The sequence below is a fragment of the Haemaphysalis longicornis genome, unplaced genomic scaffold (assembly GCF_048455015.1).
Source record: "Haemaphysalis longicornis isolate Haplotype H1 unplaced genomic scaffold, Haemaphysalis longicornis Haplotype H1 scaffold_3, whole genome shotgun sequence".
NCBI lineage: Eukaryota > Metazoa > Arthropoda > Arachnida > Ixodida > Ixodidae > Haemaphysalis > Haemaphysalis longicornis.
Window position 1 is genome coordinate 36,470,535 of NW_027526335.1, and position 13,538 is coordinate 36,484,072.

Genomic DNA, 13,538 nt, shown 5'->3' on the forward strand with positions numbered 1-13,538 from the left:
TCAAGCGATTAAAAGGCCACAGCACGTAGCAATATAGTGCACTGTGCGGTTAAGTAGAGTAAAAAAATCGAAAACTCGCAGAGAAGATTAAACAGAGCGCCTTCTGCGTTTGTTTTCAAATAATACTGCAGTACTCTGTGCTTTGGCGGTCTTTTGTGACGGCCGTTGCTTGGGCAGCACTCAGCAGTTCCTGCAGCCGAGTAAAGGCGTCCCTGAGCGCAGGTTCGGGCCGGGGCCTCGGGAGTGCGTGGACCTGTTCCCGGCGGCGGCGGCGGCGGAGCCCGGGAACTGCAGCGTGCTCTTCTGGCACGGCGGCTACTGGGTAGAGGGCGAGCGGCAGGCTCACTCGTTCGTCAGCGAGCCCTTCGTGGCGGCGGGCGTGTCGGTGGCCGTGGCCGGCTACCCGCTGGCGCCCAGTGCCGCGGGCCTCGACGACCTGGTGGACTCGGCCACGCGCTGCGCGCGCCACGTGCTCGCCACACTGAACGGCCCGCTCGTGCTGGCCGGACACTCGGCGGGCGCGCAACTGGCCGCCGCCGTGGCCGCGCGCATCGCGCACGGTGAGCATGTTTTTCGGCATCGTTCCTTGCTTAATAAGCGAAGGGCTCTGCAGATGCGCTCCTTTTGCACTAGGCATTTTCAACCTCTTTGCTCGCGGCTTAATCTTCCCGCTGCATGCGACACCGCCAGTTGTTATCCGCTTCGGAGCGATTTTCACGCAGAGAGGTGGGGTACGTATGGACAAACGCAGCGGAGGTTACAGCACACCTACTGAACGTGGCAAACTTAACGGGACATTGAAGTGAATTTGTCAAGCTTGTGTTTTTGCTTGCATTCCGTAGACTAGCTGGCTCAAATAAACACACTTTTCATCGTTTATCCGGTCGATAAGGCGATATTTATTTTATAAAGCCGGGGTGTAGTTATAAAAACTACCACGTGCAGTCTGCGGCGGCCGCACCAACAACGAAGTGACGTCAATACAAAGTGTACCGTCATTGGTCGATGTCCAAGATTAAAATTCAAATCAGTTTCGGTTCTGTAGAACAACATGCTTGGTATCAGACACTATCGTTGGCTGGACATTCTCATACCTCAATAATCGGCATACCGCTCCTCTACCATGTTGTCGGTTGTAAAATGCGTCAGATAAGCCTAACAGCACGGCTTGTAATCCTAACAATCACTTGCCGAGGCGTATCGGATGAGCGACCTCCGTGTCACCGGAGACGCTCAAATGCGATTCGCTTTTCACCCACCTCTGGAGCTTGCCTGGCCCGGGCCTGTATCGTAACAGGCGTGTTCGCACCAGGCCAAGCCGCTTCATTTGGGACTGTGCTTGGAAGCTGTAGGTATGTACTTATGGCAACACCACGCCAACGAGAACTCGCCAGCTTGTCAGTGTCAGTCTGCACGCATTTTGCGAACTCGCTCGTGGAGCAATGAACGTTATAGCGCAAAATGGTAAATTCAGCATAGAAAACATTGCCCGGGGCCAAAACAAATCAACTTCGAAAAAAGCGCTATCGGGGATTGAACTTGCGATGCGAATTGCAGACCGACATACACAGGACTCAAGACTACTCGGCCATAAGCCAGCGCTGCGATGTTGCGGAAATATAAAGTACCGTAGCCAGTAAACATTTTTATTTAGTTTTTGTATTCCAAGCAGCTTAGTTGGCTATTTCTTGACTAGCGCTCGCGCAGTAAACGTCCCACCAATTTCCACAAATATCTCGTCTCTAGCAATTGCATTTCGTAGACGGAAAAGCGTTTGCAGATGCGTAGTCGTGCTGCTGACCGCTGTGCTAGTTTACCCGGTGCAAAAAGTGCTTCCTGCACCTTGGTTTTATGCTGTACGATAAAAGTTTCGATCGATTTTAATTTCTTAATACCTATATTAACTTCGCTGACTCCTTAGATTTTTTGGTACCAGTCAGGGAAGCGTCGCATGTGCGCTTGTGTGGAGGGACTTGGACTTAGAGCTTAATACTGAAGGCACACTCATCCAGGTACAAAAGTGTCGTGGCTTAGTTTCAAGTGAGCGAACGAATCGTGACGACCCGCGTGCGGCCGGCCAACTAAACGCTGGGCCGGCTGATTCTGTGGTCGGCGAGCCGTGCAGCATCACAGTCAAGCCAAGCCATCTCGTTTTGACGCCATACGAAACGTCATAAAAATCGGCCAGGAACATAGAGAGGAGGACAGCACTTTCGAATTGATTTTTCTGCTGAATAAAGTCGCGTAAACGCAGCGAGAGTGGTCAAATGGCCTAGAGACACCAGACTACAATTTGCGCTAGTAATCCCGCAATGTTTACAAATCACTTCGGTGTCCCTTTATTAAGGTAAGATGGGGGTGAGAGGATTTGTCGCTGCTTTAAACGAACCTTCCCTTTCTGATTCTTACTCGTGCGGCTGTACAATGAACGGGCGAGCAAGCAGAGAAGGTGTTGATAGAGAGAGGTGGACAGGAAACGCTTTACTGTTGAGACAACCCAGGTGGCCGAAGCGCCCGTTGGGTCAGGGTCCACGAGGCAAGAGGTAGGGCTTGGAGAAGATGTCGCTGCGAGCAGCCTGCCCCTGCTCGTGTCGGTCCGCAGAGGAGCCGGAGCGCGTGCGCGGCCTGCTGCTGCTCTCGCCCGTGCTGGACGTGGAGGCGCTGCTGGGGAGCTCGGTGGCCACGCAGGCAGCCATCGACGGCGGCCAGGCGACGCGGAACAGCCCCGTGCGGCTGAGCGACAGGCTGCCCACGGGACCGCGCTTCCACGTGCAGGTAGGACTATATACAGCACGCGCGGCTTCAGGGGGCGGGTGGCTGCTCGTGAAGCCAATCCGGCATGCACTTACCCCCCCCCCCACCCCCCCTCGGGACACCTTCCTCCAGCCACATAGCAGATAGCCATTTACGCTCACGAGTACTCTATGCCAGAGAGAGAGAGAGAGAGAGAGAGAGAGAGAGAGAGAGAGAGAGAGAGAGAGAGAGAGAGAGAGGTTTATTCGAGCTTTCTAAAGTGGGAGTGGTTCCCTAGCCCGGGAATCCATGAGGTGAGCAGAGAGCTTTCGCTCTGGATGCCAGGAGCTGCTGTACATCCAGATGGTCGCTGGTCACCAGGTTCTCCCACAGCTCAGGGGTGGGAAGAGGGGATCGGAGAGGTGGAAGTTCGGGATTGCACCCACACTGTATTATAATATGACCTAGAGTTCCAGGTTCTGAACAAAACTGTGCTCCGGCGTGCTCTGCGACCATAATGTTTCCCACAAAATGTGCTAGGAGAAAACTGCCGCTGAAACCGCGTGCCATCGTGGTAATTATAGAGAGTGGAGATTTGCCTTAGCTTCGTACTTGGCTTGGTTTAGAACGCTTTGATGAGTGTTAATATACGTCAAGTACAGCAAGAATGCACAAAAAAGACATGCGTGAAATAAAAACACGCTGAGCGACAAGCAAACGAAATTATGTGTCATGTTCCATCTGTTGCACCTTTTTTATAGACTTTTTTGTCTCCAAGCCTGCAGTCACATGAAGCAATATATATACCCCGCGAAAACACATTTCACTCATTTCACCGTTCATTTGAAATAATAAATTCATCAGAACAAAACGACGGAAAATTCATTGGGGCATGCTTTAGTCTGCTTACGGGCTTTGAAAGCGAAAGCTACAGTATACCCTGGTGAAAGTTGTCAGGCTTCGATGTGGCAGCCACATGGGGCCCTGGTGCGCGCATTCCTTGCTTCATCTTCATTGGTTACCAGACCGCAGACAAAGTATAACGATCTGCAGTATGCATGATAGCTTCATGCAACCAGATGTAGCAGCAGGGATCACCGGGAGGAGGAGAAGCAATCAAAAAGCACGTTTCTTCTCTTCGCATATACAGCTATTCAAGTTGCTCGCCCACTGTGCTGCCCGCTTCGTTTTATAAGCGGATGACGTAGCGGTGCCCAAAACTGTCGATTACTCCAAAGAATGTAATGCGCAGACCGAGCTTCAAGCTTGGCTTCAAATCCCATGCGAGCTTAATTAACGCCATCATTTTTCTTGTCATACCCAAACGCGAAAATATTGGTCTATCTGTCTGTCTGTCCCTCCCTCGAGTCAGCCGTCCGGCCAAAAGAGAAAGCAATTCTTGAACTGAAGTATACATAGGCAAAACCTTTCCACACGATGAAATCTAGTAGCGCACTTCGTACTTGTTAAAGAAAACGCTAGGCCTATTTGAGGAAAACCGTGAATACGTAACTGCAGACTTGCAGTGTTCTTTTAATTAAAGACGTTGGCTCGATTTTTGGGATAGCATCACAAATTTTTTTTTTAATAATAACAAACAAAATTTTGGAAACGCGACATTTAAAAAGTATATCGTGATTCTCAGGGAATAGTAGCCACCCTCTACATAACCCTGCGGTTGTTCTCTTTATCTTTGTGTTTAGGCAGTGGCATTGAAATTGCCTTATCGTGATGAAAGCAGACGTCGAAGTCGCGTAGCCTCCACGAATTGCTTGTGACGGAAGATGGATGAGAGGCAATCTTTAGTTGATGACACACAGAGTCAATATCATCATCAATTCCACTCGTTAACATCAAGCGGAACAGATTGGATCGGATAGCTTTGAAGACGAGTCCGTACTGGGTCGTAATACCAAAGCGGAAAAATGTCTAAACAATGCCGTAGTGAACAATCGCGGCACTGGACAACGCCTTAATTAACATCACATGAACGAGGTCAATACACGGAGTCAAAAGCAGCAATAATCAGCGCAAGCACAGATAACAGCTTCGCTGAAACACCGGTTCACCCACGGCACGATATCTAAATGATTATTTTTTTTTTACTATGGCATATTTTTTGCCACGAACCGACGTACTCGTTATAAAACAAAGCAACCATTATACGCAATTCCATCAGAGGACGAGTAAAGTGTCTCTAGTGAAAATGCGCAGAAACATATACAGCTCGTTTAAGTGTTTGCGAGTCAGAGTCCAAGGCAAAACTTTGTTGGAGCGAAGCATGCAAAATAGGTTGTAAGCGAGTGGAGGAGAGTGAAGGAGTGAATGAGGAACTTAAAGCCGGCAAAGACTCAAACGTGCCAGCGCCATAGATGGCTCTAATACGTTAGTTCCACGGTCGCTGCGTCGGTGCGACCGTGGAATTAACGCGATATGAGTGTCAGTGTGCAGGAACGGGGCTGCAGCATGCGGGTACATAAAGCTCTCATAATTTATTTTCCCTAACAACATATCCCCCCCCCCCCCCCCCGAAAGACAAGATGCTGTATCGATCGGTATGGACGAAATGCTACAAAATCAAGTGTTTGATAGTTGTACGCAGAGACATTCTAGACGAAGTTCAAAACCCTGCGAAGTTGAAAATTTCGGTTATTGGAAAACAAGTATTTCACAGGGAAATATCACCAGCTAGAGTCTGTGGTCGAACGAGATAAAAAAGCTCTTCAAGAAGCAGACCAACAGCTTTTTTACTTTGAGCAATACGCGGTCTTTTCAAAGTTCTCATGTGCTTGGTCACGAAACCAAGCCACCATTCAACACAACGTTTGTGAAACGACAACTAATCAAAGGAATGACGGCTTTTATCGGCGAACACAATGAATGATAGTTCTGATTGACACTTTACAATGCATGCGGCAGAAGATGATAAAAAATTTCTCCCCCCTCTCACCAAGACAATATAAGTGATAACGACAGAAATGCCTACCGGAACCATGTGGGTTTTCTGCACCCACGAGTTCGGGGTGATCCACTGATGTTTTACTGCTGATTTTTAACACTTCCAATAGCTTTTCCTTTTCAGCAGCTGCCTTTTCCACTTCAGGAGCCGATTTCTTTGCCTCCTGGCCCCGTCACAACCACACATCGAGAAATTTTCTTTTGGCTGCCGCTTTAGCCGTGTTACCCCGCGGCTAACAGTGGCTCCGTTATAATCTCCCTGGTAGTGAGTGGCTCCTCGGTCAGGCCGTGTGGCCGGTGTTGCGGATCTGCTAGCGTGTGCGTCCGTTGGTACTGAGTTGGGGCAAACAGTGAGGCCGAGTAGGTTGAAGAAAGAGACATTATGTACAGAAATTTACATAGTTTAAGACCGAGTAGACAAAGCAGTGCACGCCTGCGCACGAAAGATTAAATAAGCAAATAAGGTCCGTCCCCTTTCACCCTTTTTTTCCGCCGTGTTCAGAAACCCACCAATTAGAAAAAAAAAAAAAAAACATGACTGAAATTGACGCCCCCAAACTCACAGAGAGAGGGCAGCTTTCCCTCTTACACAGGCGGGCGTCATCTTGGCTACAGACAGGAAATCTGCCTAAGGTCGGAGCCATTCGGGCCACCGAGGCCATTCTAGCCACCTTACCGAAGCTGAAGCGTCAGGAGGACGCCTGGGGCCCCCTCTGGTAATCCGACGTTGGGCGTCTCGTTGAAGAGCGGCGTCTCAGACACGCCACAACTAAGGTCCCCACGATGAGCGGCACACCGCCAATAAGACGGGAACACTTAGCGGGCCACTGACAGGGACGCACCGCGCGACGCTTACGTCACCCCCTCCGCTAGGTGTTATTGGTCATTAGGGCAGCCTTCCTTGGCGGTCGCTTGGCAATAGCTTGGGTGCCCGCGAAGTCTCCGAAAGCGGCCTATGTCCACAGCAGCATGGATTGCCGCCGCGTCATTTTGTATGAAGCCGGGTCGTATCTCGTCGATGAGGGTGCACGGGCACCCGAACGACTGAAGGCTTGGGTGGGTTGAACCCGAGAATATCGACGACGGGTTTCGCAACACCGCACGCCGATCTTAACACTGGGCTGTTCAAGCGCCCCGGCCTCCAGAAGAATGCGGAGAATCAAAAAAATTACGCATGTTCCCGTGGAGGAACCATGAGTAGGATGCGAAGCAGCAATGGGGGGTGGGTTGTGTGTAAGTAGAGTTGATGCATGGTGTTAGAGTATAAGTAGACGTGTGGGTAGGGTGGTAGTGTGCACACCTGGTTCATACGGCTGTGAGGAGGAGACTGGAGGAGAGACGCGCATGCGTAGTGGAGGTGTGGACGCCGGCGCAACACCGCTTCTCTGCACTGACGTTTACGTTCCGCTTCACGTGCACGGCGTTCGGGATGCGCAAGCCGCTGCCGTTTCGCGGCAGCGGTTCGTGCCCTCCTCTGTGCGGCCTTGAGAATGGAGGAGAGACGCGCATGCGCAGAGGAGGTGTGGACGCCGGCGCAACAACGCGGGACAAGGCTCGACCATAAGACGCTTCGCATCTAAAAGCACAGCCGCCTATTGCGAGTGGAGAGGTTCAAAGTCGATCTCTCCACAAGCAATAGACTCTTATGTGCAGGATGGGGGCTGGTTGAAGTCGGCACGACAGAGGAGAAAGACGCGAGAACAAACTCATTCACAAAGCGACACAAACCAACAGCTTGGAGGCCTGAGGCTGTTAACAGAATCCGTCGCCGGGGTCGGTCTCACAGATGCGTTCCATGACGAGACGCGCGGCCCGCGGCTCAGCGGCGTCGCTTTGTCTGGAACGGCTGCCGGCATTACCGCGATGGCTTGGAGTCGCCGTCAAACAAAATAAATGGCTCAGCTACTGCGCACTAGGCTCGGCACCCGTCAAGATGCCCTTTCACCGAACCGAACCCCACTGAAGAACGGTGCTCTCCACTCAGGAAAGCGAGCAGTCAGTCAAAAGGACTGAGCGAAGCCAGGCAAGATTTGTTGCCCTTCGGCTGCTGCATTCATGCCCACACAGCTCCATTCCGTTCACCGAAAGTAGGAACAATGACGCCCTCATGTTTTCATGTTGGTAAAGTAACAACAGATGTCAGCCAGCGAAATCCTTCCCTACACGTGCGGCTCAACTGATTTCCGTCGATGGGAACAGCAGTGACAGCAGGCGTCACCGGTGATTCAAACGAGCAAAATTTAGTTTGTATAGTGGTTCCGTCGGCGCCGCATGATGCGCGGCTGTTTCCGCACCGGAAGAGTCGAAACAAAAGACAAGAATGAAGGGAACGAGCTAGTGCATAAAAATCACGAACTATTCCGCCCTGTGAAGGTGGATGACCACCGAAGCTTTCTAGCACACGGCACACATAAAGGTCACAAATTTTGTCACAGAATAAATTTAAAAGGCATGAGCAACGACGAGAGAATCCGAATTCAAAATGGAGAACAGCAAGTTTGTATAATCAACGTTTATATAACGGGGATCTAGCCCTAAAAATCACCCCCATACCAAAAATATTAAAGCGGGGGGCAACCCCCTCCCCCCCCTCTCCCCCTTCTGCGTACGCCAGTGGTCTGGTGCGTGGATGATGCGCAACGCGGCGGCGCTTCTGCAGGTGGTGCTGGCGGAGCACGACCCTCCGTGGTTCCGGCGCACGGCGCGCGCCTACTGCGAAGACCTGGAGGGCCGGGGCGTGCGCTGCGAGCTGCTCGAGTACGCGCAAGAGGACCACTTCAGCTACCTGCTGGGCCCCTTCCTGGACGCCGGCCACCCCGTCACGCGACGCATCGTCCAGGCCTGCAGCCGCACGCCCGGATGCTGAAGAAGGGAGCCTCCGTGCCGCGCTCGGATAAAAGCGGCCCCGTTTCCAAACTGCACCCATTCTATGAGCGCAGACTGTGACGAGGACGAAGCAGGGGCCGCATGCTGAGTGCCTCCCGACTTGTCCTAGGACGCACTGAGAACAAACTAGCCCCCACTTCGACATTGCCAAGGTCGGGGTTAAATGTACAGGGTGGTATGTACATCGATAAGTTGACGTCTTTACAAATGTTATCGACCACTGCTCTGTTTGCGCTCAAACTTTGCACAAAGGTCGTATTTTGTGGTCTGTTTTGGTTAACACCAAGTACGAGGGCGGCGCTTACCTGCGTAGGAAACAAATAAAAACGATTTTCGCATATGGGAAACCTGGGCATCATCTCGGCAATTCTGACCGCATTTGCATTGTGGTGCCACCTCGCGTGTTGAGCGCATACCACCCTATGCCGGTCACGGCCTCCGCGCCGCCGGCAGCCGATCGCGGAGGCCGTGTGCCGGTTCACGACAGTCTGTCGGAGCATCGGGTATCTGGTGTTTTCTGTTTACGTTTGTTTGGGCGCATGGACGACGCAAAGAAAGCGCCCTTCGAGTGTAGGCCATGTGAGGGAGCCAGACAAGGTTTAGAACGTCTTGAACGGCAATGGAACGCCAGAGGTGGGAGGCTGGGAGCTTGAGGAAAACCCGATGGAGGAGCGGGAAGTACGTTCAGCCAGCCGTGCTGCCTTGCCCCGCACGGCCCGCACCAGAAGTGGGCGCGGGTCGCCCTCCTGGATCCGCAGCAGCGCGCAGCGCTCGGGGGCTGGCTTCAGCTCCAGTAGCAGGTCCAGGACAAGGGTTACGCCCGCCAGTTCGGTCGCGGCGGATGACGCGGCGTAGTGCAACCGGGCCTGCCTGATGGCCTTCCCCAGCACCGCTGCCGCACAGAGCCGTCTGTGTAGGCCAGGCTGTGGCCTTCCAGGTCGCCCCACACGACGGCCCGGGCCAGCTGCAGCTGCCCGCAGTGCGACGTCCGCCGCTTCGTGTGCAGCCCCGTGATCTACACGTGACCTCGGCGGGGGGCGTTCACGGGGGCGACCGTACCTGCTCATACAGGGCCAGCATGCGCCCCATGCGCGAGTGGTGATGTGGTGTGCGCAACCACTGCAGCAGGGGGTTTCCCCCTCGGCCCGCCGCAGCCGGTCAATGTGGCCCAGGGCGCGCCGCTGCACCGTCATTTCGAGGGTCCACGCCCACGACCCAGCCAGCGTCTTCTCACACTGCGAGTCTCGAGGCAGGCCCAGCAGTTGCGGACGCCCCAGCGGTGGTTGCCCTCCAGCTGCCGCCAGCTGCAGGCTTGGGCAGGGTGACCAGCGGCAGCGCGTACATGAGCAGCCCCACGGCCGAGGCATTGTACAGACGCAGGGCCGTCCGCTGCGAGCAGCCGCGGTTCCGGGCGGCCATCCTCCACCCGCCCCGAGTCGCAGCGTCACAGCCACACATTTCTGCACTCTTGCCTGAAGAGCGATTGTGGACACCCCATGGGGTCTCAGCGCGGACCCGGATAACAAGGACAATAGGTGACCGGTAAAAAGCGCAAAGGCCCATAGATACGTTGTCTGCTCCCGCTACTTCCGGTTCGAGATCTCGCCTTGCCTCCCGTACGCCGGCAGCTTTCACGCGCGTGTGCGTGTTTATTTGTCACAGAGTGCTTACCTTTCAGAGGAGTCCCTAGTAGGATTCATCGTTGTTATTAATTGAATGTGCGATGCATGAGCGTTTCTTTTATAGGTGGAAACAGATAAACAACAAGCACACGCGCGCGTGAAACCCGCCAGCCTACGGGAGGCCAGGAGAGCTCTTGAACCGGAAGTGGCGGGGATTCGCGGGGGGAGACAATGTGCCCATGAGCCTTTGCCCTTTTTACCGGTCACCCCTATACTGAGGCGGCGCTGCAGGGGCAAAAAGGGCAACTAGCTAAGTCATATGCTAATCGGAGTGGAAGTACCCCCCAAAGGCAGCGAGAGGAGACAAGTCATCGTGGTCGGCGACTCGAACGTGGGCGGGTTGTGACAAGTGTGTGGCGCCCCCCAGCCCTGATATTCGTTGGCCGCTAAGTTCAGTGGCCCCACCAGGCTCGGTGGGCAACAGTATGGGTGGCCGGAGAATAAACACCGCCGAGCACAGGAGCTCGCGGTCAGTCACCGTCACCACCAGCACGCCGCATGTCGTCACTCGGCTGGAGGGTACCCCTACCCTCCCAGGTTCACGAACGCGGGGCTAAATCTTGACACTGGCGACGAGGGACGAAGCCCGCGTAGAGACCGAAGCCACCGAGAACGCCGAGACACCGCCCCCCACGCCGGCCGCCATTACGCCATGCCGCTGTACGGGAGGCTCCAGCCGTTCGAGGGTGAAGGGTCCGCCTCGCCGGTCTACGAGGAACAAGTCGGCGTGTTTTTCCGGGCGAACGACACACCCGAGGCAAAACAGCGCGGCATTTTCCTGGCCAGCTGCGGGACCCGCGTCTTCGGTCTCCTGCTCGACCTGCCAAAGCCGGCCACGCCACATGACAGGTCGCTGGGTGAGCTGCTCGCAACGCTACGCTCGCACTTCAGCCCGGCTCCGTCCACGTTAATGGAGGGTTTCCGCTTCAACAACCGGAGCCGCCGAGACGGAGAGACTCTCGGGCAGTTCATCGCAGCGCTGCGAGGGTTGGCGAGCGGCTGCGCCTTCGGGGACCAGCTCGACTCGCTGCTCCGGGACCGTTTCGTCTGCGGCATCAACGACCCCGCCATGCAGACGCGACTCCTGGAGCTTCCCGACCCCTCGCTGGACGACGCCGTGAAGGCAGCGCTGGCAATGGATGCTGCGGCCAAGGACGCGGGCGAGATAACACGTGCGGCCGACTCACCGTCGACGGAAGCGGCGGTGAATAAGATGGCGACACGGCATGGCAGGTGCAGTCGTTGCGGTGGTGACCCCCCCCTCACAGTGCCAGTTTGCGCAAGCGGAGTGCTTTGCGTGTGGAAGAACTGGGCACATTGCTCGGGGGTGCTGAGGGGGGACGGCGGACGGAATGAAGCAGCAGCCGGCGTCGAGCACATGTTCCGCGCCAGCCCACGGTCAAGGAAGTCGGCGCAAGGGTAGGCGGCGAGGACGTGCGGCAGCAGCTTCGGGTTCATCAACGGCTAGGCTTCACGTCGTGGCCGAAGACCCGCAGATTTTCGACATGTTGCACGCGGGCACAGTGCAGCCGTCGGTGCCACCATACACGCTGACCGTCGAAGTCTGCGGGCGTCCCATTTCCATGGAGCTGGACACAGGGGCCAGTGTGTCGGTCATGGCCGGGAAAGTCTTCAGGCGCACCTTCCCTGGCATGTCCGTCGAGGAGTCGGGCGTCATGCTGCGCAGCTACTCCGGACAGCTCGCCCAGGTCGAGGGTCAAGCCCAGGTCAGCGTTCGCCTTGGCGACAGGGAGGCCACCCTGCCCCTGTACTTGACCAAGGGGTCGTCACTGACGCTGCTGGGCCGGAACTGAATCCAGGCGTTGGGCGTGCGGCTGCCGGAGTACCAGGTAGCAGTACGTGCAGTGGAAGACGTCCCAGGCCTCCTGATCAAGTTCAAGGCCCTGTTCCAGCCCGGGGTGGGCACATTCACCGGCACGGCGGCAAGCATTCATGTGCCAGAGGTAGCCCGGCCCCGATTTTTCAAGCCGCGCCCACTGCCGTCCGCCCTGAAGGACGGGGTAACCCAGGAGCTGCAACGGCTGCAGCGAGACGACATCCTGGTGCCCGTCAAATCGTCAGAGTGGGCCGCTCCCATCGTGCCAGTCCTGAAGCAAGACGGCAGTGTAAGAATCTGCGGTGACTTCAAGGTCACCATCGACCCCGTCGCTACCGTGGAAAAGTACCCGCTGCCCCGCATTGAAGATCTCTGGTCGGCGCTGTCCGGGGGACAGAAGTTCACCAAGGTCGACCTCAGAGATGCGTACCAGCAGCTGGTGCTCCAGGAGTCGTCGCGGAAGTATGTCACCATCTCTACAACGTTGGGACTCTTCCAGTACACGCGCCTACCGTTTGGCGTGGCCTCAGCACCTGCCATTTTCCAGAGGGAGATAGACAACCTGTTCAGGGGCATGAGACACGTGGCGGTGTACTTGGACGACGTCCCGGCGGTACAGACGACGAGGACCACCTGCAGAACCTACACAACGTCCTGGCACGATTGCAGGATGCCGGGCTGAAGCTCAAGCTGGACAAATGCATTTTCTTGGCCCCCAGCGTTGAGTACCTAGGCCACGTCATTTCCCAGGCAGGCCTGGCCCCGGCACCCTGAAAAGTAGAGGCTGTGCTCAAGGCACCCAAGCCCCAGAACAAGAAGAAGCTGCAGAACTACCTCGGCCCCGTAAACTTCTACAGGAGCTTCCTGCCGAACCTGTCGTCGCATCTGCAGCCGCTCCATCTTCTGCTTCGAGCTGGACAGCAGTGGGCCTGGAAGAAGGAGCAGGACTTGGCCTTCCAGCGCAGCAAAGAGCTCATCACCAAGGCTCCGGTGCTGGTGCACTTCGATCCGGCCAAGCCTGTCGTCCTGGCCGTAGATGCGTCGCCGTACGGCGTGGGAGCCGTCCTGGCCCACCGGGAGAAGAATGGCCAGGAACGCCCTGTATCGTTTGCGTCCCGTCGGCTTCATGCTGCAGAACAGTGGTACAGCCAGCTGGACAAGGAAGGCCTGGCCCTCATGTTCTGGGTCGAGCGCTTCCACCACTACCTGTGGGGCCGAAAGTTCGAGGCGGTCAGGGACCACAAGCCGCTGCTGGGACTGCTGGGGCCCGACAAGGCGGTTCCAGTGCAGGCCTCGCCTCGAGTGGTGCGCTGGGCCCTGAGGCTCGCGGCCTACAACTACCGGCTGGTCTACCGTCCGGGAAAGGACCTGGCACCTGCTGATGCCCTGAGCCGACTGCCCCTGCCGGAGGTGCCTGCTGCTGTTCCTGAACCTGCGGAAGT

At 55.5% G+C, this 13,538-nt stretch overlaps 1 protein-coding gene across 1 annotated transcript in view; it reads left to right on the forward strand.

The window, feature by feature from the left end:
• Positions 1-8,924, forward strand: part of Kfase (kynurenine formamidase) — a 50,214-nt gene extending 41,290 nt beyond the window's left edge. The window contains exons 4-6 of the mRNA XM_077704294.1: positions 223-560; positions 2,603-2,775; positions 8,351-8,924. Of these exons, the coding sequence (XP_077560420.1) occupies positions 223-560; positions 2,603-2,775; positions 8,351-8,557 (718 nt within the window). The 3' untranslated portion in view covers positions 8,558-8,924. The remainder of the gene's footprint in view (positions 1-222; positions 561-2,602; positions 2,776-8,350) is intronic.
• Positions 8,925-13,538: the final 4,614 nt, after the last annotated feature.